At 42.6% G+C, this 27251-nt stretch overlaps 1 protein-coding gene across 1 annotated transcript; it reads right to left on the reverse strand.

Annotated features, from left to right (window-relative positions):
* Positions 1–1407: 1407 nt before the first annotated feature.
* On the reverse strand, positions 1408–27251 carry LOC311142768 (transmembrane protein 272-like). The gene is made up of 5 exons (XM_084178439.1): positions 27005–27251; positions 17698–17781; positions 17199–17249; positions 16677–16886; positions 1408–2545 (listed from the first exon to the last, which is right to left on the reverse strand). Exons 2-5 carry the CDS (start codon positions 17759–17761, stop codon positions 2337–2339), a joined length of 534 nt encoding a protein of 177 aa, XP_084034565.1. The 5' UTR covers positions 17762–17781; positions 27005–27251; the 3' UTR covers positions 1408–2336.

Here is a 27251-nt window from a genome sequence, read left to right on the forward strand (position 1 = left end):
GTATTATGTGATTATAAATGTATTAACTTGCGACCCACCTCTCACATACCCAGGGCTCACTTTGGGTCCTGACCAACCTCCATAAGTATGCACCAATGGCACCCCTCATTAAAGCATTGCATTGAGTCGTTTTATTTTTCCATTCTGGTTTGGATTTAAAACCCAGCAAATGCTTATGATTTCTGATTTTCCTGGTTAAAAAATCACTGAACATTTTCTGTGTTAAATAAATAAATAAATAATTAACATAAGTTAAATACCAATGAACTACCAATGCCCAATGCTAAACTTTTGGGAAGGACACAATATCCTTAAGCCCTGATAATAGTATTTAACTAATTAAGAACTGTTTGTTTTACAGGTTGCAGAGGGTTGCAGAGTGAGCCCTTGACTCCCCTGTACCATAGACGGTGTTCAGACAATTGTGTAATCCTGTGTGTGTGTGTGCCAATCAGATTGCAGATTTCTGAATTGTTAACTAAAATTATAAATGTGTTAACTGTTTATATTTTTATGATGTATTTTATTCAAACAATACAAAACATGCACATACAAACGACAGCACACAGACACACACAAACATCAATGACATCCCACCTGCTCACACCCCCATCCTTCTCCAGCGCCCGCATCACTCTCCACCACATGGCCTCAAACTGCACCCTTTTGTTTTTCTCTGTCGCCCACGCACTTTCAACATTTAGATAATAAAGTATTTGACCTTTCCATTGTGTTAGCGATGGAGGATTGGTTGATTTCTAGTTTTTAAGTGTGCATTTTTTCAAGATGATTGATGAGAAAAGCATCGTCCAACCCGTCTGGTATCTCACTGCTCCCTCATATGACATGTCTTGAAATATGCAGACAGATGGATTAAAAGTACATGTACATTGTAATACTTCTGACAAACAACTTTTTAACTCCGCCCATAGCTTTTGGACTTTATAGCATTCACAAAAGCAATGATTGAGTCATTGTTAGTTTTACACTTAAGACATGACACTACCGTTGTGCTGTAGAATTTGTGATTTTTTAAAATCTTGTATAATCAATTCTATACATTAGTCTACACTGGATTAAGTGTCATTTTGCTAGTGCTGTTCCAACATTCCCTCCATCTTGTGCCAATACTAGTTATTTTTAAGTCTTGGAAGACTTTAAAAAATCATTTTTATTCTATTCGTTTTATTTGCCCATATAAAGTCAGTTATGACCGAGTCTTCAGTGGGGTAATTGGTATTACCAAGAATAAATATAAGAACTGTTAATATTTAATTGTGCAAGCCTGTGTGTGTGTGTGTCAATCAGATTGCAGATTTTTCCAAACTCATTTTATAAAATGAATTGATAACTAAAATGATAAATGTGTAATCCTGGGAGTGTGTGTTTATACACATCTCCTAAATAAAATGTTAAATATATTTTGTTTATTTCATGCATCGTTATGAGAAACGTTCAAGGAACATTAAGAAAACCATCCCTGCTGATCTTGAGTGAACATTGGCAACCTTCTGGAACATTCTCTGCATCTCAAACCTTTTTTCTTTCAAATAGACTACTTTTCCTCAGAATGAAAAGGCAGAGGCACATCCAGACACATATGTTATTTTAGCACACTGAGAAAGATAACAATCAGTCACTTTATTCTCAGTGCATTATGCCTACGGGGTGAAATTCTAATCTATACAGTCATATTCAGTCATGTGGAGGCACTATTACATATGGGTTAAATATATTTATGCTGGAATATACAGAAAGAATAGACTAGAAAGAGATTACAGAGACATTAGTATTTAACAATGTACATTCGGTAATATGAAGCAGATTCTTTGACACACACAGACAGGTCGTGAGTACAAAAGGCTAGAAGGCATGGCAGTACGGATAATACTTTTTCACAATGCTAGTGCAATGTGCAGTGTGTGTTGAACAATCCTTGAGCGCCAGGACTCCTCCCACAGAGGTGTATTCGATGACATTTAATGTTCAAAACATTGCAGATGGAAATGTAAGGAATTAAACAACTGATATCCTGTCAAACATGACAGACAATCCAACTCTCTGTTCTACAAAATATATCTGAACGTTCTGAAACACTACGCCCTCCTGAACAGAACCTGATCCCTATGCCCTCCCCACCAAACAGACCTGGGTTCAAATAGTTTTTCTTCTTCAAATACTTTTCAGTGTTTGATTTTGCCAGATGGGTAGGGTTTGTACTTTTGGGACTATTCCATCGGTTCCATTGTGTCAGGCAAGCTCAATTAAGCACAGCTAAAGCATTTGCAAGGAAACAAATACTATTTGAACCCAGATATGCACCCCTCGCCTCCCCCTCAGACGTCGGCACTGTTCGAGCCTAGCCCCCTTCCACCACACAGACACATGCAGACAAGCACACAGCAGCCCCCCACCAGGAGCATGCCCAGGAAGATGTACACCAGGGTGGTGGTCCAGAAGGCAAACAGATACAGGGTTCTGTTGCAGTGGAGAGCATCTGCTTCGTTATAGTTGGCAGGAAATATAGAGTAGATCCACACGTTGCCTGGAGATGGAGAGATAGTAGGGAGGGTGAGTAAATATAAAGGGAAGGCTGATTGCCCTTTTGAATACATTATGGGCTGGTTTTGTGGGTTCCTGGGCACAAACTAAATTAAGTCATTCACAAAAAATATGCTTAAAAGGAGATTCTTCATTGAGAGTGCTTCTTAGTCCAGGACTGGGTTTAATCGGTGTCAGGGAGACTGGTCCTATATGTTCAGATAGTCACAAGTGTGACAAATGCCCTTAATTACTGTGCATGCTTCTGTCCATGTGCTACTGCTTGATTCATTGAGTAATGTGATTAGCGCCCCGTTTTTCCCTGCCCCTTTATAACATTTGTTTGAGGTGCGGCCGCCCAGGGGAAGGCGCAGGTGAGAGGGAAGTTACGTTTGTTTGGAGGCTGTGGCAGAGCTCCTTTGAAGCCTTGGCTTTGCTAAAATAAGTATTACTTAGATGAGATTATGATTTAAATTAAGGATAGGATTAAAGTTGAAATGCTTTTCCTGCACTGAAACCTGTTTTTGTTTGATTTAATTATTATTTGATTGTGTTCCTCCCTCCATTCTCAAAGAACCTGTGGTAGAACTGTTAATCAGATTTCCCTATGCTCTTGGGGCCCGATTCCGACCCGAGTTAAGAATGCGTAAATGGAACGTAATTCCCTTTCTCTCTATGCGTATTCTGACCTTGTGCTTAAGCATGAGAATAGCATAATATCCAGCCACTATTTGTTTGGGGTGGAGATGTCTACAGTTACACAGTATTCTGACCTTGACTTAATTCCCTAATAATGCCACCACCTTTACGCGTGAGGAAACCAAGAATAAGGCCTAGTGAACCAACTGGTTCCAAGTGGAAAAAGCATCTACTTTATTTTTCCATATAGAAATAACACCATTCTCCATGCACTGTATTGATAAGAGCTATTGATAAGAGCTAGGTAAATTAGTAATCCGTTTGGAGAAGGGAATTGTATAATCGCTGGAGACAAATGTGGAACCAGTCATATGGCAGCAAACTGAAGCCTATCATTATGAAGAATTTGTATTGTACAGCTTTTTAACTTGCAGGGATGGGCACTCTCGAATGTCTTAATTATAGGCTACCCCAACTTTCTCTGTTTCCTATTTCTATCATGTTTAGCCACTCAGTATTGACCGTCACTAGGCATAATAACAACACATATTCAACTGCCAATATACCGTATTTTCCGCACTATAAGGCGCACCGGATTATAAGGCACACCTTCAATGAATGGCCTATTTTAGAACTGTTTTCATATATAGGGCGCACCGGATTATTAGGCGCATAGAATAGAAGATACTGCAGTCAAACGTTTGACTGGGGTTGCGTTATGCATCCACTAGATGGAGCTGTGCTAAAGGGAATGTCAACAAAACAGTCAGATAAAGTCAAACTTTATTAAGCATTCTGACAACAATTTTGGGGTCTTTATACACACACAAGTGGTGTGGGACTGTGAGTAAGCACAGTACCGGTGTTTACTGACTACGGTAGCCGTAATGCTGCAAGCGGTGCGGCTTTGTAGTTTACCAGTCGTACTGAAACATTTCATTATTATTAAATTGTTTTTATTGGTTTTTCATACTGAAACATTTTGACAGAGCGCCTTGAACGCCGTGTACAACCAGTATGGATCAACCAATTAACCAATTTATCCATATATAAGGCGCTCCGGATTATAAGGCACACTGTCGTTTTTTGAGAAAATTAAAGGCTTTTAAGTGCGCCTTATAGTGCGGAAAATACAGTACTGTTAGTTCTCTTCAGTTGGTACAGCCTACATTACCATTCCATTTAATTACATTGTTTCGTTTACCTTCATTTGCTTCCTCTGTAAACGCTGTCACGGCCATGTGGTTAATGAGGATCATTAGTAACAGTTGATAATACACCACATGACCAAAGGTATGTGGACACCTGCTCTTCAAACATCTCATTCCAAAATCATGGGCATTAATATGGAGTTGGTCCCCCCTTCGCTGCTATAACCGCCTCCACTCTTATGGGAAGGCTTTCCACTAGATGTTGGAACATTGCTGCGGGGACTTGCTTCCATTCAGCCACAAGAGCAGTAGTGAGGTCGGGCAATGTTGCACGATGCGATTAGGCCTGGCTCGCAGTCGGCATTCCAATTCATCTCAAAGGTGTTAGATGGGGTTGAGGTCAGGGCTCTGTGCAGGCCATACAAGTTCGTCAACACCGATCTCGACAAACCCTTTCTCTATTGACCTCGCTTTGTGCATTGGGGCAATGTCATGCTGAAACAGGAAAGGGCCTTCCTCAAACTGATGCCACAAAGTTGGAAGCACAGAATTGTCTAGAATGTCACTGTATGCTGTAGCGTTAAGATTTCCCCTCACTGGAACTAAGGAGCCTAGCCCGAACCATGAAAAACAGCCCCAGACCATTATTCCTCCTCCACCAAACTTTACAGTTGGCACTATGCATTCGGGCAGGTAGTGTTCTCCTGGCATCCTTCAAACCCCGATTTGTCCGTCGGACTGCTATCACTCCAGAGAACGCGTTTCCACTGCTCCAGAGTCCAATAGCAGCGAGCTTTACACCAGCCGATGCTTGGCATTGCGAATGGTGATCTTAGGCTTGTGTGCGGCTGCTCGGCCATGGAAACCCATTTCATTTAGCTCCCAACAAACAGTTATTGTGCGGACATTGCTTCCAGTGGCAGTTTGGAACTCGGTAGTGAGTGTTGCAACTGAGAATAGACCATTTTTATGCGCTACACGCTTCAGCACTCGGCGGTCCTGTTCTGTGAGCTTGTGTGGCCGTTGTAGCTCCTAGACGTTTCCACTTCACAATAACAACACCGACAGTTAACCGGGGCAGCGCTAGCAGGGCAGAAATGTTACTTGTTGGAAAGGTGGCATCCTATGATGGTGCCGCGTTGAAAGTCACTGAGCTCATCAGTAAGGCAATTCTACTGCCAATGTTTGTCTATGGAGATTGCATGGTTGTGTGCTCGATTTTATACACCTGCCAGCAACGGGTGTGGCTGAAATAGCAGAATCCACTAATTTGAAGGGGTGTCCATATACTTTTGTATATATATTGCATATAATGGCGCAATACTTGGCTGTGTCATCACACAGTTCCATAGTTAGTGCAGGAAAAAGACAAGGGTAGAGCCTACTATTGTACACTATTCTCCCTATTATAATTATATGTACAGTCGTGGTCAAAAGTTTTGAGAATGACACAAGTATTGGTCTTCACAAAGTTTGCTGCTTCAGTGTTTTTAGATATTTTTGTCAGATGTTACTATGTTATACTGAAGTATAATTACAAACATTCCATAAGTGTAAAAGGCTTTTATTGACAATTACATTACGTTTATGCAAAGAGTCAATATTTGCAGTGTTGACCCTTCTTTTTCAAGACCTCTGCAATCCGCCCTGGCATGCTGTCAATTAACTTCTGGGCCACATCCTGACTGATGGCAGCCAATTCTTGCATAATCAAAGCTTGGAGTTTGTCAGAATTTGTGGGGTTTTGTTTGTCCACCCACCTCTTGGGGATTGACCACAAGTTCTCAATGGGATTAAGGTCTGAGGAGTTTCCTGGCCATGGACCCAAAATGTCAATGTTTTGTTCCCAGAGCCACTTAGTTATCACTTTTGCCTTATGGCAAGGTGCTCCAACATGCTGGAAAAGACATTGTTCGTCACCAAACTGTTCTTGGATGGTTGGGAGAAGTTGCTCTCGGAGGATGTGTTGGTACCATTCTTTATTCATGGCTGTGTTCTTAGGCAAAATCGTGAGTGAGCCCACTCCCACATGAATGGTCTCAGGATGCTTTACTGTTGGCATGACACAAGACTGATGGTAGCGCTCAACTTGTCTTCTCCGGACAAGCTTTTTTCCGGATGCCCCAAACAATCGGAAAGGGGATTCATCAGAGAAATGACTTTACCCCAGTCCTCAGCAGTCCAATCCCTGTACCTTTTGCACAATATCAGTCTGTCCCTGATGTTTTTCCTGGAGAGAAGTGGCTTCCTCGCTGCCCTTCTTGACACCAGGCCATCCTCCAAAAGTATTCGCCTCACTGTGCATGCAGATGCACTCACACCTGCCTGCTGCCATTCCTGAGCAAGCTCTGCACTGGTGGTGCCCCGATCCCGCAGCTGAATCAACTTTAGGAGACGGTCCTGGCGCTTGCTGGACATTCTTGGGTGCCCTGAAGCCTTCTTCACAACAATTGAACCTCTCTCCTTGAAGTTCTTGATGATCCGATTAATGGTTGATTTAGGTGCAATCTTACTAGCAGCAATATCCTTGCCTGTGAAGCCTTTTTTGTTCAAAGCAATGATGACGGCACGTGTTTCCTTGCAGGTAACCATTGTTAACAGAGGAAGAACAATGATTTCAAGCACCACCCTCCTTTTAAAGCTTCCAGTCTGTTATTCTAACTCAATCAGCATGACAGAGTGATCTCCAGCCTTGTCCTCATCAACACGCTCACCTATGTTAACGAGAGAATCACTGACATGATGTCAGCTGGTCCTTTTGTGGCAGGGCTGAAATGCAGTGGAAATGTTTTTGGGGGATAAAGTTCATTTTCATGGCAAAGAGGGATTTTGCAATTAATTGCAATTCATCTGATCACTCTTCATAACATTCTGGAGTATATGCAAATTGCCATCATAAAAACTGAGGCAGCAGACTTTGTCACAATTTATATTTGTGTCATTCTCAAACTTTTGACCACGACTGTACACTAATCTTCCAACATTACCATGGGTTAAAGAACAGAATGTTGCAATTTTCAGAATTAATCAAACCACCATTTTCTTTCATGCGTAAAGGCTTGCCAAACCTGTTTTTTTATGATTCATAAATACTTTTCTAACCCTAAATAATCTACAAGATCAGAGTATTTTTAAATCTACCATTTGGTGTTGAAACTGAGACGAATATGCATATATTTAGATGGCTTTCTTTCATTGATCCCTATATTCTGAACCCATTCTCTCGATTCTATTGAGTCTGTCGACAAAATTGGGAGGGGGAGGGTGGCCAATTCTAAAGAAAGGTGCACTGTATTTAAAGGGATGGCTTAAGATAAATGTACCGAAAACCCCATTTAATGAAAACTCCACCAGAAAATCTGTTGGCCAGCAAGTGGGAGGGTTTTCAGTGGTTGAATGAAATGTATTCAGAGTGCGCAAGGTAGCCACACCTACAGAGCGCGTTACATGACTAAATAAGGTAAGACCACCAAAAGCGGTATCGATTCAAGACCAAGACCAGAGCAAATCGAGTCAAGACCAACACCGGAGGGGGGACGAGACCGAGTCAAGACCGAGACTGGGAGGGGGACAAGGGGTCCGAGACCAAGTCAAGACCGAGACCGGGAGGGGGACAACGGGTCCGAGACTGAGTCAAGACCGAGACCAGAAAAATGAGTCCAATTCAAGACCATGATTGTAATTTTGTCAAATCGCCACCATAATAAGAGTTCAAAATCTCCAGTATTTCTGTGTTCATATTTCAGAAGAACATTCTTTAGACATTCAGAATGGTGAAAAAATGTATGCTGAGGGAAAATAGAGCCACTCTAAAAAGTATTACTAACCCAAACACAGTGGGGAACAATGAGGGCCTTCTACGCCTTCAGAGAAGGGCTAAGGATTTATAAAATATTTACATTATTCTTTTCAATTATGTTCTCATTTAATCTCTTTAGTTTTTGTTGGAAAGGAAAGGGTTAACACAGAAGAGAAAAAAATATCTAAATCAGGATTTTTCTTTTGTAGTCTCTGGGGAGATAAATCTATCTAGCTAAGTCAGCCATTGGCTAGGCCATCAGAAGCTAGATAGAAGGCATCTGCCATTCAACTGTATTAGGGCAACATTTTGGAGTGACAGTGGAATCAACCAATCACATTTTGACTTATAATGGTTGGGACGTTTTTTCAAAAAACATATGGAAACTTATGCCAACCTTAAGGCCAACAGGTCACTGCGCGATAGCGAGCAGTAGTTGTTGCATTTCAACTTTAGGTCACCGGTTACTTTGTGTGCTAAACATGAAATGTTTTTTGCAATGGGAAGTAATAGTTGTACATTTCAATTAGGAAATGCTTAGCCTAACGGTTGTATTCTTATGATTGGGACCTACTGGCTTATTATGTCCGTGTGAATCGAACCCACAACCTTGGCGTTGTCATTAATTCATACATTGTTGTGCCCCTGGCCTGAGAGGATGGAAGTTCAATATGTAGCTAGATGTAGAAGGCTAATAATGTTAACTAGCTAACGTTGCCCATGAATGGAAGTTAGGCTAGCGAGCAAGCATTTTAGCCAGGTAGCCTAGGACAACAAAAAATGTAAGTGTGTACTGTAAGACAGAGTGATAGAACGTTTCGTCAACATGAGAGGAGGATGGCATTGGCGTTTCTCTACAAGTAGGGTGAGTCAACGTGTTTTTCTACTTGCACGAACGCACGCACACTCACATGCGCAAACAGAAATCAGAACCATGGACAGCCACATTATATTTAGCTTATGTTGATTGGACTAAATTGTTTTTGGTATCTTTAAGTTGTCACTGTATTAGACTAACATGCTGACCACACCACTCACATTAGGTGCGTGAGCATTGCAAAATAAATGTACACATACATGTTATTCAATCATTTCATCCAAACTGCTTGCGAGCGTCTGCATAGCCAGGTACTAAAATAGAACTTGGTTCTATTTTTTACGCTTGTCGCGCTGCAAGTCCTGCCTCTCCCATCTCCTCATTGGTTTTTAGGAGCATATACCCACATGGGGGATATAAAGATGCTGATTGGCTGACAGCCGTGGTATATCAGACCGTATACCATGGGTATGACAAAACATTTATTTTTACTGCTCTAATTACGTTGGTAACCAGTTTATAATAGCAATAAGGCACCTCACAGTTTGTGATATAAGGCCAATATCCCACGGCTAAGGGCTGTATCCAGGCAATATCCTTAGCCGTGGTATATTCTCCATATACAGTGGGGAAAAAAGTATTTAATCAGCCACCAATTGTGCAAGTTCTCCCACTTAAAAAGATGAGAGAGGACTGTAATTTTCATCATAGGTACACGTCAATTATGACAGACAAAATGAGTATTCTTTTTCCAGAAAATCACATTGTAGGATTTTTTATGAATTTATTTGCACATTATGGTGGAAAATAAGTATTTGGTCAATAACAAAAGTTTCTCAATACTTTGTTATACAGTGAGGGAAAAAAGTATTTGATCCCCTGCTGATTTTGTACGTTTGCCCACTGACAAAGAAATGATCAGTCTATAATTTTAATGGTAGGTTTATTTGAACAGTGAGAGACAGAATAACAACAAAAAAATCCAGAAAAACGCATGTAAAAAATGTTATAAATTGATTTGCATTTGAATTAGGGAAATAAGTATTTGACCCCCTCTCAATCAGAAAGATTTCTGGCTCCCATGTGTCTTTTATACAGGTAACGAGCTGAGATTAGGAGCACACTCTTAAAGGGAGTGCTCCTAATCTCAGCTTGTTACCTGTATAAAAGACACCTGTCCACAGAAGCAATCAATCAATCAGATTCCAAACTCTCCACCATGGCCAAGACCAAAGAGCTCTCCAAGGATGTCAGGGACAAGATTGTAGACCTACACAAGGATGGAATGGGCTACAAGACCATCGCCAAGCAGCTTAGTGAGAAGGTGACAACAGTTGGTGCGATTATTCGCAAATGGAAGAAACACAAAATAACTGTCAATCTCCCTCAGCCTGGGGCTCCATGCAAGATCTCAACTCGTGGAGTTGCAATGATCATGAGAAAGGTGAGGAATCAGCCCTGAACTACACGGTAGGATCTTGTCAATGATTTAAAGGCAGCTGGGACCATAGTCACTAAGAAAACAATTGGTAACACACTACGCCGTGAAGGACTGAAATCCTGCAGCGCCCGCAAGGTCCCCCTGCTCAAGAAAGCACCATCTGAATGATTCAGAGGAGAACTGGGTGAAAGTGTTGTGGTCAGATGAGACCAAAATCGAGCTCTTTGGCATCAACTCAACTCGCCGTGTTTGGAGGAGGAAGAATGCTGCCTATGACCCCAAGAACACCAAACAATCAAAACGTCAGCCTCGAAACCTTAATGACTTGGAGAAGATCTGCAAAGAGGAGTGGAACAAAATCCCTCCTGAGATGTGTGCAAACCTGTTGGCCAACTACAAGAAACGGCTGACCTCTGTGATTGCCAACAAGGGTTTTGCCACCAAGTACTAAGCATGTTTTGCAGAGGGGTCAAATATTTATTTCCCTCATTAAAATGCAAACCAATTTATAAAATTTATGACATGCGTTTTTCTGGATTTTTTTGTTGTTATCCTGTCTCTCACTGTTCAAATAAACCTACCATTAAAATTATAGACTGATCATGTCTTTGTCACTGGGCAAACGTACAAAATCAGCAGGGGATCAAATACTTTTTTCCCTCACTGTATACCCTTTGTTGGCAATGACACAGGTCAAACGTTTTCTGTAAGTCTTCACAAGGTTTTCACACACTGTTGCTGGTATTTTGGCCCATTTCTCCATGCAGATCTCCTCTAGAGCAGTGATGTTTTGGGGCTGTCGCTGGGCAACACGGACTTTCAACTCCCTCTAAAGATTTTCTATGGGGTTGAGATCTGGAGACTGGCTAGGCCACTCCAGGACCTTGAAATGCTTCTTACGAAGCCACTCCTTCGTTGCCCGGGCGGTGTGTTTGGGATCATTGTCATGCTGAAAGACCCAGCCACGTTTCATCTTCAATGCCCTTGCTGATGGAAGGAGGTTTTCACTCAATATCTCACGATACATGGCCCCATTCATTCTTTCCTTTACACGGATCAGTCGTCCTGGTCCCTTTGCAGAAAAACAGCCCCAAAGCATGATGTTTCCACCCCCATGCTTCACAGTAGGTATGGTGTTCTTTGGATGCAACTCAGCATTCTTTGTCCTCCAAACACGACGAGTTGAGTTTTTACCAAAAAGTTCTATTTTGGTTTCATCTGACCATATGACATTCTCCCAATCCTCTTCTGGATCATCCAAATGCACTCTAGCAAACTTCAGACGGGCCTGGACATGTACTGGCTTAAGCAGGGGGACACGTCTGGCACTGCAGGATTTGAGTCCCTGGCGGCGTAGTGTGTTACTGATGGTAGGCTTTGTTACTTTGGTCCCAGCTCTCTGCAGGTCATTCACTAGGGTGAGATCTTGCGTGGGCCCCAGATCGAGGGAGATTATCAGTGGTCTTGTATGTCTTCCATTTCCTAATAATTGCTCCCACAGTTGATTTCTTCAAACCAAGCTGCTTACCTATTGCAGATTCAGTCTTCCCAGCCTGGTGCAGGTCTACAATGTTGTTTCTGGTGTCCTTTGACAGCTCTTTGGTCTTGGCCATAGTGGCGTTTGGAGTGTGACTGTTTGAGGTTGTGGACAGGTGTCTTTTATACTGATAACAAGTTCAAACAGGTGCCATTAATACAGGTAACGAGTGGAGGACAGAGGATCCTCTTAAAGAAGAAGTTACAGGTCTGTGAGAGCCAGAAATCTTGCTTGTTTGTAGGTGACCAAATACTTATTTTCCACCATAATTTGCAAATAAATTCCTTAAAAATCCTACAATGTGATTTTCTGGAGAAAAAAAATCTCATTTTGTCTGTCATAGTTGACGTGTACCTATGATGAAAATTACAGGCCTCTCCCATCTTTTTAAGTGGGAGAACTTGCACAATTGGTGGCTGACTAAATACTTTTTTCCCCACTGTACCACAACCACTCTGGCCTTATTGCTTAATTATGTTCCGACCCCCAACCATCCGCTCAAGAAAAATGTTGGCCCGTGGCTGAATCTAGTTGATGATCCCTGCCATAGCAGTCATTTAGCAGACAAGATATGCTTATGATTCCCTTGCCATTATTTTATATTATATGATTTTATAGTAAGAAGAATATCATTGAACATAGCTGAATAAAATAGAAAGGATATTCTTCCCATTCCGGAGCGAGTGTGCATATGAAGTTGCTATGTTGAGCGTAAAAGTGATAAATTGAAACAGGTCCTATACGTACAGTTGAAGTCAGAAGTTTACATACACCTTAGCCAAATACATTTAAACTCAAGTTTTTCACAATTCCTGACTTTTAATCCTAGTAAACATTCCCTGTCTTAGGTCAGTTAGGATCACCACTTTATTTTAAGAATGTGAAATGTCAGAATAATAGTAGAGAGAATTATATATTTCAGCTTTTATTTCTTTCATCACATTCCCAGTGGGTCAGAAGTTTACATACACTCAATTAGTATTTGGTAGCATTGCCTTTAAATTGTTTAACTTGGGTCAAACGTTACGGGTAGCCTTCCACAAGCTTCCCACAATAAGTTGGGTGAATTTTGGCCCATTACTCCTGACAGAGCTGGTGTAACTGAGTCAGGTTTGTAGGCCTCCTTGCTCGCACACACTTTTTCAGTTCTGCCCACACATTTTCTATAGGATTGAGGTCAGGGCTTTGTGATGACCATTCCAATACCTTGACTTTGTTGTCCTTAAGCCATTTTGCCACAACTTTTGAAGTATGCTTGGGGTCATTGCCCATTTGGAAAACCCATTTGCGACCAAGCTTTAACTTCCTGACTGATGTCTTGAGATGTTGCTTCAATATATCCACATAATTTTCCTTCCTCATGATGCCATCTATTTTGTGAAGTTCACCAGTTCCTCCTGCAGCAAAGCCCCCCCACAGCATGATGCTGCCACCCCTGTGCTTCATGGTTGGGATGGTGTTCTTCGGCTTGCATGCAACCGCCTTTTTCCTCCAAACATAACGATGGTCATTATGGCCAAACAGTTCTATTTTTGTTTCATCAGACCAGAGGACATTTCTCCAAAAAGTATGATCTTTGTCCCCATGTGCAGTTGCAAACCATAGTCTGGCTTTTTTATGGCGGTTTTGGAGCAGTGGCTTCTTCCTTGCTGAGCGGCCTTTCAGGTTATGTCGACATACGACTCGTTTTACTGTGGATATAGATACTTTTGTACCCGTTTCCTCCAGCATCTTCACAAGGTCCTTTGCTGTTGTTCTGGGATTGATTTGCACTTTTCGCACCAAAGTATGTTCATCTCTAGGAGACAGAACGCATCTCCTTCCTGAGCGGTATGACGGCTGTGTGGTCCCATGGTGTTTATACTTGCGTACTATTGTTTGTAAAGATGAACATGGTACCTTCAGGCGTTTTGAAATTGCTCCCAAGGATGAACCAGACTTGTGGAGGTCTACAATTTTTTTTCTGATGTCTTGGCTGATTTCTTTAGATTTTCCCATGATGTCAAGCAAAGAGGCACTGAGTTTGAAGGTAGGCCTTGAAATACATCCACAGGCACACCTCCAATTGACTCAAATGATGTCAATTAGCCTATCAGACGCTTCTAAAGCCATGACATCATTTTCTGGAATTTTCCAAGCTGTTTAAAGGCACAGTCAACTTAGTGTATGTAAACTTCTGACCCACTGGAATTGTGATACAGTGAATTATAATTGAAATAATCTATCTGTAAACAATTGTTGGAAAAATGACTCGTGTCATGCACCAAAGTAGATGTCCTAACCGACTTGCCAAAACTATAGTTTGTTAACAAGAAATGTGTAGAGTGGTTGTATAACAAGTTTTAATGACTCCAACCTAAGTGTATATAAACTTCCGACTTCAACTGTATGTGCTGCATGATGCGACTATAGGCTATTGATGATTTGAGAAAGTCTACAAAAAAACTTGCACTCTGTTCCTTGCTCAGTCTGCACACGCTGTTCTGTCGTCAAGTGATCATATTTCCACCCATTAGACTATTCTCAATTTAATATTGTCTATACTAATATGTCAAATTAGTTTCAATTTAGAATGGCCCATTATCAAATGGGCAGGAACAGGGGCAGGTGAAAAAAGACATGTCATCTGTATGCACTCGAATAGTGAAGGCCACTTTCCCGCCAGTTTGTTTCTCACTCATGCGGGTCAGGCTACTCAGGTTATTTCACTCCACACACCAACCACTGTCTGAGGAGCATGCAGCCTCTCTCTATGCGACAGGTGATATTCCACCCAAACTCTGTATGCCATGGGCTCTCTGACCCAGTTCCTGCATCAACCCAGTACTTAATTGGGAAACGAAGTGAAATCTGTTCGGGAACATCGATAGTAACATGTTTTCACAACTAAACATATTTAATTAAACTGTTGACAGCCCCTCTCTTTGTGCGCTTGAGAAAGGAATGAAGGAGAAAAGGTGAGATATTCTGTAGCTAACGTTAATGTGTCAGCCTATTAATTATGAAGATATCAAAACATCTCTCCCAGAATAATGGATAGATAGTTTGGAGCGTAGCATAAGGTCACCAGTCCATCCAGTATGCATAATAATACAATGCACACTCAAATGCGATTACTAGAATTTGTTTAACTTTGGAGTATAGGCTAGACCAATTATGTACCAAAGACATCTTAAATAATGTTTTTTAATGTTTTTCTGCCATGCGTAATATGCAGTGCAGTGTACGGCTTAAAGTGGTCCTATGGACAGATACTCCAATCTCCGCTGTGGAGCTTTGCAGCTCCTTTAGGGTTATCTTTGGTCTCTTTGTTGCCTCTGATTAATGCCCTCCTTGCCTGGTCCATGAGTTTTGGTGGGCGGCCCTCTCTTGGCAGGTTTGTTGTGGTGCCATATTCTTTCAATTTTTTTATAATGGATTTAATGGTGCTCCGTGGGATGTTCAAAGTTTCTGATATTTTTTTTATAGCCCAATCCCTGATCTGTACTTCTCCACAACTTTGTCCCTGACCTGTTTGGAGAGCTCCTTGGTCTTCATGGTGCCGCTTGCTTGGTGGTGCCCCTTGCTTAGTGGTGTTGCAGACTCTGGGGCCTTTCAGAACATGTGTATTTATACTGAGATCATGTGACAGATCATGTGACACTTAGATTGCACACAGGTTGACTTTATTTAACTAATTATATGACTTCTGAAGGTAATTGGTTGCACCAGATCTTATTTAGGGGCTTCATAGCAAAGGGGGTGAATATATATGCACGCACCACATTTCCATTATTTATTTTTTAGAATTTTTTGAAACAAGGTCTTTTTTTCATTTCACTTCACCAATTTGGACTATTTTGTGTATGTCCATTACATGTAATCCAAATAAAATCCATTTAAATTACAGGTTGTAATGCAACAAAATAGGAAAAACGCCAAGGGGGATGAATACTTTTGCAAGGCACTGTACATGTCGGCAGTGAGATTCTCGGTGTGTTTCATGCTTTATGGGGCTAGTTAGGGACCATCAGTAAATTACACAATGTACATGGGATAAGGTCAATAGCTCCAAATTTCAATGACTTAAAACCTCAAACCAACAAATATTAATGAGATGTGCAACATGAAAATATTGTCCCATTTACATTGTGTAATTTATTGATGGTCCCCAACTATCCCCAGAGATAGGCTATCCAAAGTCAAACCAACTTTGCCATGGTCGCACACCAGCCGGCTAAAGCTAATTGGCAAAATAATTTGTCCAACGATTCCCACCTGCGAACATACACGAGACACCCACATCAAACCACACCCAGAAACCAACTCACGTTTGAATTCAGTCAGAGAGGAAGAGGCAAAGCGAGAGCATTTACTCCGCCTAAAATCTGTCCATGTGAGATAAGTGTCCATTTACGTGAGGCTTATTTAATCGAATAGAAGTTTCGTAATGTTTAGGCTGTTACAAATTTACTAATATAAGTGGATGCACGTGGTGTTCCGGCAACTATCTGCCCCCTCATTGGCTAGAATGGTCCCACCTGATCTTGCCTGCCTTCAATCATTGAGGACATGTATTTTAATTGTTAGAGCGGTCACTCAGCTCTCTTGTCAATATAATAGGTACTTTTTTATTCAGTCATGGCCGCTAGCATTTCTTAATGAACCAAATCTAAAACGAGGCCAAATCACTGCAATAGGCCTCCAAGTACCTACAACTTCCCTTTTCACATCTCACACCATTAACAACCACTCTCATTATCTTTTCTCACCCGCTATGAACCAGCAGAAGAGGAATAGTGACACCAGAGAGTTCCAGGCGGTACAAAGGCTGCTGAGAGGGCTCTGCTGCTCCCCCTCAGCCTGCTCCCTGGTGCAGGGTAGGCAGGACAGGACAGCCAGGGCCAGGGCAAACACCCCCGTCACCACCAGGTAGATGGGGATATAGCGCTGCTGGGGGCAGTTCTCCAGGAACATACCACCTAGTAGGGAGAAGAAGGTGTATGGGTGTAGGAAAGTAGGCTAAACAAAGGTAATTCACATTAGATCTGCAGGAGTGTGGTACATTTTACATTTTAGTCATTTAGCAGACGCTCTTATCCAGAGTGACTTACAGTTAGTGAGTGCATACATTTTTCATACTGGCCCCCCGTGGGAATCGAACCCACAACCCTGGCGTTGCAAACGCCATGCTCTACCAACTGAGCTACACGGGACATAGTAGTAGTTGTTGATCGGTTAGTGTGTGTGTGTGATCATTAAAACACTTATAATTAATAGTATATGATACATACCTATTACGATCTGGGCGACTGGCAAGGCAGTCATGATGAGTTTGGATATGACTGAAGGCACAGAGGAACAAGGCAGACAATCACAACAGTTCTCTTTCAATGTTTCTGCATTCATGATGATGTGGCAAGTTAAAATTAGCCTTTTGAAAGTCCTATATCTTGAAAACTTGATTCCTGACATGCAAAACATTTTGGGACTGTATGGACTAATGAAAAGAATACCAAAATATTGTTTTTGAGTGGATTATTCCTTTCAGTGGTGTACAGTGGCTAGCCACTTATAAACATTTCTAGTTAAAGTCAATCTACCTCAGAACACTGGGTAGAGAAAATAAGGCTAAAGTTGCATCAGATAAAACATGCGGTCACAAGTTGTTACATAAAGGCACAGAGGAACTATGAAAAAAAAACTGCAAACACCCACAAACATACACCCATAACTCAACACAAAAACACAGTTTAAAAACACAGCTTGAAAACTGTATGTAGGATAGCATACCAAGCACAGGTGTACTTGGTTTGGGCGCTTGGCGCATGTTCTGCAGTAAAGTCCCGTCCTCCATTTCTACTGATACTCACTGACCTGCAGAGTGGGGCAGACAGTGAGCTGTTAGAGTCTAGTTCATAATAATAATCATCATTTAACTGTGTGACTGTGGATGGATATACATTACATTTTACATTTTAGTCATTTAGCAGACACTCTTATCCAGAGCGACTTACAGTTAATGAGTGCATACATTTTCATACTGGCCCCCCGTGGGAATCGAAACCACAACCCTGGCGTTGCAAACGCCATGCTCTACCAACTGAGCTACACGGGACACATCAACCGGGTCATGTTCATTAGGCACCAAAGAGAAGAAAACTGACAAACAGGGAGGGACTACCAGGGGTGTATTCATTAGTCGGATAATGTTGCAAAATGTTTTGCCTGTTGCAAAACGTTTTGTAACATAAACCGTTTACTCCAGACGCTCTTCAACATGATGTAAAAGCTGCTGGGTTCATAAATGGAAGTTGTAGTGTATTTTAATTTTATGGTTTCCACGCATTGCCATTCCAATCCGAATAGTTTGCTAAGTATTTGACATGAGCTGCACATCTATAAATGATCGATTCTTCCATGCTCTAAAGTGGAGTGAAGTCCACATGGTTCCTTCCGACTACTTGCAGACGCTTTTTTTTTTTAAAGAGAGACACGACTGAACTACAACTTCCGTTTAAGAACAAAACGGAACTCAACAGCATTCGGAGCAGTGGAGGCTGCTGAGGGGAGGAAGGCTCATAATAATGTCTGGAAAGGAGCTAATGGAATGGTATCAAACACATGGAACCATGTGTTTAACGTATTTGATACCATTACACTTATTCCGCTCCAGTCATTACCTCGAACCCGTCCACCCAAATTAAGGTACCACCAACCTCCTGTGGTTTGGAGTAAACGGTTTCCGTTGCAAAATGTTTTGCCACAGAATCCGACTAATAAATACACCCACCCCTGGACTCGTCCAAAAAGAAACACTTGTTTTCGTTTCCGTTGCAAAACATTTTGTTACGGCATGCCCTAATGAACAAGACCTAGGTCACCAAACAAGTATACCTCAGGGGCAGTTCAGGGCCCGGTTACCCGAAAGCGATGGAACTTAGGCTTACGAGATTTTTAACAATGCATCTTTCACACAAAACGTCCGAAGATGTAGCATGCATTTCCCAAAACACCACGCAGAAAAAGCGTTCGCTAAGTGCGTCATTGAGGCATGTGTCGATACTGATAGGATCAAAATAAAAGGCAGTGCTGCTCTCAGATCAGCATCTTCCCATTCAAATATTACCTTAACATTAGATTTATTCCACAATACTGACGACAGATCAGCTTCTACTAGTGAGATATTATCACTTATGGCTCCAAATATTGAGGCGGCTTATTCTAATGCTTAGGCTACCCCAATAATAACGCACTAAATCAAGATTTGGCACATCATTGTGCAATGTAAGGCATACACATCATGAAATATATTGAGACAAAAATGACAGACAGTAGCATACAAAAAGCTACATTTAATTAAATGTATTCCAATATCATTGAAATATATAGGTCTATGTAGCCTATACTCTATTTAAATTTAAATAGGCTTCAAAGTGTCAATCAGTACATATCCAATTCAACTAATCATAGACTCCAATCAAAACTTGATTAGTTTGAATCAGGTGTGTTATTGCTTGGTTAGAACAAAACCTGCACCCACACTGGCCCTCTGTGGATAAGAAGCCATGCACAAAGACCATAACACACGCAACTTTCAATGAATTATCTGAAAGCTGTTTCACATTTACTGTACTGCTACTCTTGTTTTGGAAAGGCACACACCTGTCTATATAAGGTCCCACAGTTGAGCATGTCAGAGCAAAAACCAAGCCACGAGGTCGAAGGAATTGTCAGTAGAGCTCCAAGACAGGATTGTGTCGAGGCACAGATCTGGGGAAGGGTACCAAAACATTTCTGCTGCATTGAAGGTCCCCAAGAACACAGTGGCCTCCATCATTCTTTAATGGAAGAAATTTGGAACCACCAAGACTCTTCCTAGAGCTGGCCGCCCGGCCAAACTGAGCAATCGGGGGAGAAGGGCCTTGGTCAGGGAGGTGACCAAGAACCCGATGGTCACTCTGACAGAGCTCCAGAGTTCCTCTGTGGAGATGGGAGAACCTTCCAGAAGGACAAGCATCTCTGCAGCACTCCACCAATCAGGCCTTTATGGTAGAGTGGCCAGACTTGAACATCTCTGGAGAGACCTGAAAATAGCTGTGCAGCGATGCTCCCCATCCAACCTGACAGAGCTTGAGAGGATCTGCAGAGAAGAATGGGAGAAACTCCCCAAATACAGATGTGCCAAGCTTGTAGCGTCATAACCAAGAATACTCGAGGCTGTAATCGCTGCCAAAGGTGCTTCAACAAAGTGATGAGTAAATGGTCTGAATACTTATGTAAATGTCATATTTCCATTTTTTATTTTTAATACATTTGCAGAAATTTTTAAAACCCTGCTTTTGCTTTGTCATTATGGGGTATTGTGTGTAGATTGATGAATTTAGAATAAGGATGTAACTTTACAAAATGTGGAAAAAGTCAATGGGTCTGAATACTTTCCGAATGCACTGTATCAACAAATTAATCACTTAATTTTACATAAAGTATGATCACTTATCTGAGAAGGTACTAAAAATAGCTGGAAAATGTGTTTATCTGAGGGTCGCCTCAACACCAACGTTTTTTTTGCAACTTTGAAATTGGGAACTTACACATAACTGTCAATAACTTAATAATAAACCATCTGATTGGCTTATAATAAAAACTGTTATGGATATAACAACCAGATGAATTGGTTGAAACATTAAAATAGCTGAACATTTTTATTTCTATTTTATTTGAAGCCAAAGATGGAAATGGGCTTAATAGGTACGCTTAACCTACCGTTGGATGAATACATGGCTACTATTTAGAGTTAGCGATCTAGTTAATGTGTTTTGAGTTTCCACTTCCTCACGTGTTGAACCCCAAATTAATTAGCCCATGATATTAGTTAGTGCATAAAAATGTATGTAATTAATCTCTATTGAACAAAACACCAATCAGGAAATTCTGGGGTCCTATTTTGACAGTAACATATAGCAACTATAGTCTAATTGTCAACCCATTATTCATGACAATCACTGGATTAGGTTGCACATCCAAAATATCTTGAGTCATGCATTCCTGCTTGGACGTGTTAGATGAAACAATGTATTTCTTGAATTCCTCTATTTATTACACGTCATAATAAAGTACTATGAATGACTTTATAAGATGATTAGGGCTGGTGCCACCAACTGTAAAAGTTATTGGCATCAGTTACACCAGGGGAAAATGTTAGTCTGCAGCCCTGTAATAGCAATTAACACTTGGGGTAGTTGTTGATTCAGAGGCACACATATGACAGGCAATAATTAGCAATATAGGCTAAGTTGTTAGCTTGGCTTTTGTAACGTATAAGGCGTAAGCAGACAGACAGAACAAGAAGCACAGAGTGACAGCAGAGAAGATGCAGAGACAGACAGCATAACAGGGAAGCAAACAGATTGGCTAGAGCAGAGGCACAGTTATAGTATCTCCAGTGGTATTTTTACATATTCTATTTGTTTTAAGCATGAGCTGGTTAAAAAAAATGAGGAGGTCCATGTCTCGCCGGTACTGGTACAGAAATGGTTGAGAAACACTGTACTGTACTGCCAATGTTGTGTCAGCACTATATCCTGTGTCTTAGTAGGGTGTGTGTGTGGGGATGGGGTGTGTGTGTTTGGTTTGGGGAAGCCGATAACTTCAGAACAAAGTTGACTACAAATACAAAGTTGCCAATGTCTTTGCAATTGATACAAACAATCCGAGATGACTGCATTAAAATATAAACAGTAGGCTATAGGCCTATTTCAATTAAATTAGTTATATTTTGCTACTTGTAGGCTACTGTCTGTAATTTGTCTCAATGTACACTGAACAAAAATATAAATGCAACATGCAAAAATCTCAAAGATTTTACTGAGTTACAGTTCATATAAGGAAATCAGTCAATTGAAATAAATCAATTAGGCCCTAATCTATGGATTTCACGACTGGGAATACAGATATGCATTGGTTGGTCACAGATACCTTCAAAAAAAACTAGTCAGTGCATTTGCCTCATGCAGTGCGACACATCTCTTTCGCAGTTGATCAGGCTGTGGATTGTGGCCTGTGGAATGTTGTCCCACTCCTCTTCAATGGCTGTGCAAAGTTCCTCGATATTAGCGGGAACTGGAACACGCTGTTGTACACGTCGATCCTGAGCATCCCATACATGCTCAATGGGTGACATGTCTGGTGAGTATGCAGGCCATGGAAGAACTGGGACATTTTCAGCTTCCAGGAACTGTGTACAGATCCTTGCGACATGGGGCCGTGTATTATCATGCTGAAACATGAGGTGATGGCAGCGGATGAAAGGCACGACAATGGGCCTCAGGATCTCGTCACTATCTAAAATTGCCATTGATATAATGCAATTGTGTGCGTTGTCTGTAGATTATGCCTGCTTATACCATAACCCCACCGCCACCATGGGGCATTCTGTTCACAATGTTGACATCAGCAAACCGCTCTCCTACAAGACGTCATACTATCTGCCCAGTACAGTTGAAACCGGGATTCATCCGTGAAGAGCACACTTCTCCAGCGTGCCAGTGGCCATCGAAGGTGAGCATTTGCCCACTGAAGTCGGTTAGGACGCCGAACTGCAGTCAGGTCAAGACTCTGGTGAGGATGACGAGCAAGCAGATGAGCTTCCCTGAGGGTTTCTGACAGTTTGTGCAGAAATTATTTGGTTGTGCAAACCCACAGTTTCATCAGCTGTTCGGGTGGCTGGTCTCAGACAATCCCGCAGGTGAAGAAGCCTGATGTGGAGGTCCTGGGCTGGCGTGGTTACATGTGGTCTGCGGTTGTGAGGCCGGTTGGAGGTACTGCCAAATTCTCTAAAACGGCTTATGGTAGAGGAATTAACATTAAATTCTCTGGCAACAGCTCTGGTGGACATTCCTGCAGTCAGCATGCCAACTTGAGACATCTGTGGCATTGTGTTGTGTGACAAAACTGCACATTTCAGAGTGGCCTTTTATTGTCCCCAAGGTACACCTGTGTAATGATCATGCTGTTTAATCAACTTCTTGATATACCACACCTGTCAGGTGGATGGATTATCTTGGCAAAGGAGAAATGCTCACTAACAGGGATGTAAACAAATGTGTGCACAACATTAAAGAGAAATAAGCTTTTTGTGCATATGGAACATGTTTGGGACATTTTATTGTTGGGTTTATATTTTTGTTCAGTACATTTCATGTGTAGCCTGATCCGAGAGCAGCGCTCCCTTCCTTTCGATCCTATCAGTATCAACACATGCTCCAACGACGCACTTAGCAACCGTTCTCTCTGCGTGGTGTTTTAGGAAATGCATGTTACATCTTCGACCGTTGTAGGAAAGATGCCTCGTTAAAACACTTGTAAGCAGGTGTGGTGATACTGATGATTTGTCGGCAGAGATGGTTTGTTTAGGCTACATTGCAGGTTAGGATACTGTGGCAGGCTAGGATAATGTGGCAGGTTAGGATAATGTGGCAGGTTATGATACTGTGGCAGGTTAGGATAATGTGGCAGGTTAGATTAATTAACTTGGCAGGTTAGTAGAACTAACGCAGCAGGTTAGGTTAATTAATGTTATCACGTTCGCTTAAGGAGGAGGACCAATGCGCAGCGTTGAATGCGTACATATTATTTATTAAACAGATCACCCGATCAAAACAACGAACGAAACGTGAAGTCCTTCGATACACACAAACCAAAAGGAACAAGAAACCACAACACAAAGTGAAAAGACCGATAGTTAAATATGGCTCCCAATCAGAGACAACCAGCTGACACTCGTTGCCTCTGATTGGGAGTCACTCAGGCCAACATAGATATACAAAACATAGACTTACACACCCTGGCTCAACATAACATAGTCCCCAGAGCCAGGGCGTGACAGTACCCCCCCCCCTACAAAGGCGCGGACTCCGGCCGCGCCAAACAACCACAACAGGGGAGGGACCGGGTGGGCACTCCGCCTCGGCGGCGGATCCGGCTCCGGACATGACCCAGGCACGGGTTGTGCTGGACTGACGGCGCACACCCCTGGCTTGATGCGTGGAGGAGGAACGGGCCGGACCGGGCTGACGAAGCGCACCCCTGACTTGGTGCGGGGAGCAGGAATGAGCCGGACCGGGCTGACGACGCGCACCACTGACCTGGTGCGGGGAGCTTGGATGGGCCGGACTGGGCTGGCGACGCGCACCACAGACTTGGTGCGGAGAGCAGGAACGGGCCGGACAGGGCTGACGAAACGCACCATAGACTTGGTGCGGAGAGCAGGCACGGGCCGTGCCGGACTGACGACGCACACCACTGGCTTGGTGCGGGAAGCTTGGATGGGCCGGACTGGGCTGGCGACGCGCACCACAGACTTGGTGCGGAGAGCAGGAACGGGCCGTGCCGGACTGACGACGCACACCACTGGCTTGGTGCGGGAAGCTTGGATGGGCCGGACTGGGCTGGCGACGCGCACCACAGACTTGGTGCGTAGAGCAGGAATGGGCCGGACCGGGCTGGCGACGCGCACCACCGACTTGGTACGGAGAGCAGGAACGGGCCGGACAGGGCTGACGACGCGCACCACAGGCTCGGTGCGAGAGGCAGGAACAGGCCAAACCGTACTGGGGACACACGCCACTGGCCCTATGCAGGGATCAGGAACGGGCCGGACCGGACTGGTAATACACCCCAGTACCTCTCGCCGTGCCTCCACACTTTCCCTCTCCTCTGTGACCAGTGGCCCCCTTAACCTGGCGGCCTCCTCTTCACACCCGCTGGACCGCTCCATCGCGGCCTCCTGCTGCCCCGTCGTCCACGTCGTGAGCCCCCCCCCCTAAAAAAATTCTGGGGTTCTCTCCTCCCCGTGGACCAGGCCTCCCTAGCTCTCGCCAGACTCTCGATCCATTGCTTCATAGACCAGCCTCTCTCCTCTTCACTTAGCGTGGCCCAGCCGAAACTCCTACTCCCCTGATCCCAGGTCCTTCCTCTCTCCTCTTCATGCTGCTTGGTCCTGTCTTGGTGGTTTCTTCTATCACGTTCGCTTAAGGAGGAGGACCAATGCGCAGCGTTGAATGCGTACATATTATTTATTAAACAGATCACCCGATCAAAACAACGAACGAAACGTGAAGTCCTTCGATACACACAAACCAAAAGGAACAAGAAACCACAACACAAAGTGAAAAGACCGATAGTTAAATATGGCTCCCAATCAGAGACAACCAGCTGACACTCGTTGCCTCTGATTGGGAGTCACTCAGGCCAACATAGATATACAAAACATAGACTTACACACCCTGGCTCAACATAACATAGTCCCCAGAGCCAGGGCGTGACAAATGTAGCAGGTTAGGAGAATGAGGTTAAGGATAGAAAAAGGGTTAGGGTTAGGCTAAAAGCCTATTTATGCTTGATTCGAAAATGTGGTCAGAGGCGCCGTATGGATGGTGTGACACAATTGTGGAGCCTCCGGAGGCATGCAGAGGCCAAATTGAGTTCTGTACAGCAACGCCGTGCGCCTCTCAAATTTTGTAACAATGCAGAGGGCTCCGTAAAGCTCCGCATTGACATGATTGGTTGACAGTAGGTGAGGGTGGGAGGTCCTGTATAAACACAAACTCACTTCCTTGACAACTTCCAATCTGTGGTGACAAATCATCAGTGTCATAACACCAGACCCGGTTCTATTTGACCACAAGGGAAACCTCTGGGAACAAATGGCCTATCACATGGCCTAACATATGCTGCATGGACAGAACCCCTGATAACCCACAGTAACCCAATTACCTAGTAAATCTGAACAGGCATGACTCTCCACATCTGAGGCAAACAATGCAGCAGTCAGCCTCATAGTAAAAGCCAAGGATATCTGGCTTAAGCCGTCACAAGCTCAGTGGCTGAGCCTTGCGCTGCTCTAAGAGCGAAAGAATGTCTCTGAGTACAGAGTAGTAGAAGAAGTACTAGCACAGGGCCTTATTACATAAAGAGGAGAATGTATGGAGAAACTTCTTAGAATGGCCCTGAATTTTCTTTTCATGACAAGAGGGCTTCAGTTTAAGATTTCAACCACATTCCATAACCCAACATTATGTTACCTACTACAGCCTGAGTCTCTAAATCTATACTGCAATGGTCATTGCTTACAGTATTCTCTGTGTGTGTGTGTGTGATAATATCATAGCTGTGTTTGGTTGATCACACATGCTCCAAACCAACCAATCCAAACGAAGCTACAAGTAGTTTTAACTTTTCAGATCAAGCTCTTGATCAAGTATTATACAATTGTCTCCAGAACCCAGATCTTGCTGTGCAATTGGCTCTCCTCCAGCAGAGGATTACAATCTCACATCACCAATCACATGTTGTTTTGCATTTCCTTTGGTCTTGTGAAATAGAGCAGCCACTCACTCACCTCTTGACTAATATTTTGTAGTTATGGCTACAAAGGTTATGGATATGGTGATGGCCTAAATTGGCCTAAAAATCTATAGAGATTTAATGTAGAAATTGTACAAGGATTGATATTAATTACAAGATTGATAAAATCAAACATTAAATCATGTTAATTGTCGGCAAAATATCCGTGAACAATTTAAACAAAATGAGCAAAGCAGACACATTTCTCACTTGCTGTTAGAGCATTATCCTAAGAAACATCCTGATCTAGCAAGTTAACGTTGTTTCGCAACAGGGATGTGTAGCGAAACAGAATGTAAACTCGCGTGATCATGATGGTTCGTACGAGGCTAACAACAGGTGAGGCACACCTGAAAAAGTTGCATTTATCGTGTGTAAAGAATGGGGACTTTCGATTTATTTTACAAACGTTACATTGTTGCTTGACATTCCAAGCAAATAAAGGTGCGCTTTTCTGCGGGAATTTTTAAACAGAGTAGGCCTACAATCCGGGGTGTATTCATTCCGCCAAACAGTTGCGAAACGTTTTACAACTAAAACGAATACGTTCATATTGGACAAATTCAGGTAGGTCCGTTTCGTTCCATTTGCTTCCGTTTAAGAAACGTTTTGCAACAGAATTAGCGGAATGAATAAACCCATGGTATTTGCTTAGTTCAACAAAAGTTTACAGTATCCGAAAGCAATATTTTACCTGTCGGTCGTAATTGTGACAGTGTCCAAATCACCAGTGAATGCGATGGTGTCATAAAATTAGATACAAATGAATGCAGCTTAGAGGCAAAATGAAAGTAAAGACAAAAAGTAGACTGAGGAGATTCAGCAAATTCAATAATGTAAACTAACTCCCTCTTTCTCTGCTGCTCCGCTGGGGTGGAGTGAGCGAGGGAGGGACCAGACCAGCAGATCACGCTGTTGCTGATCATACCAAAACTCCGCAC

The sequence above is a fragment of the Coregonus lavaretus genome (assembly GCF_964263955.1).
Source record: "Coregonus lavaretus genome assembly, chromosome: 15".
In the NCBI taxonomy this organism is placed as follows: Eukaryota; Metazoa; Chordata; class Actinopteri; order Salmoniformes; family Salmonidae; genus Coregonus; species Coregonus lavaretus.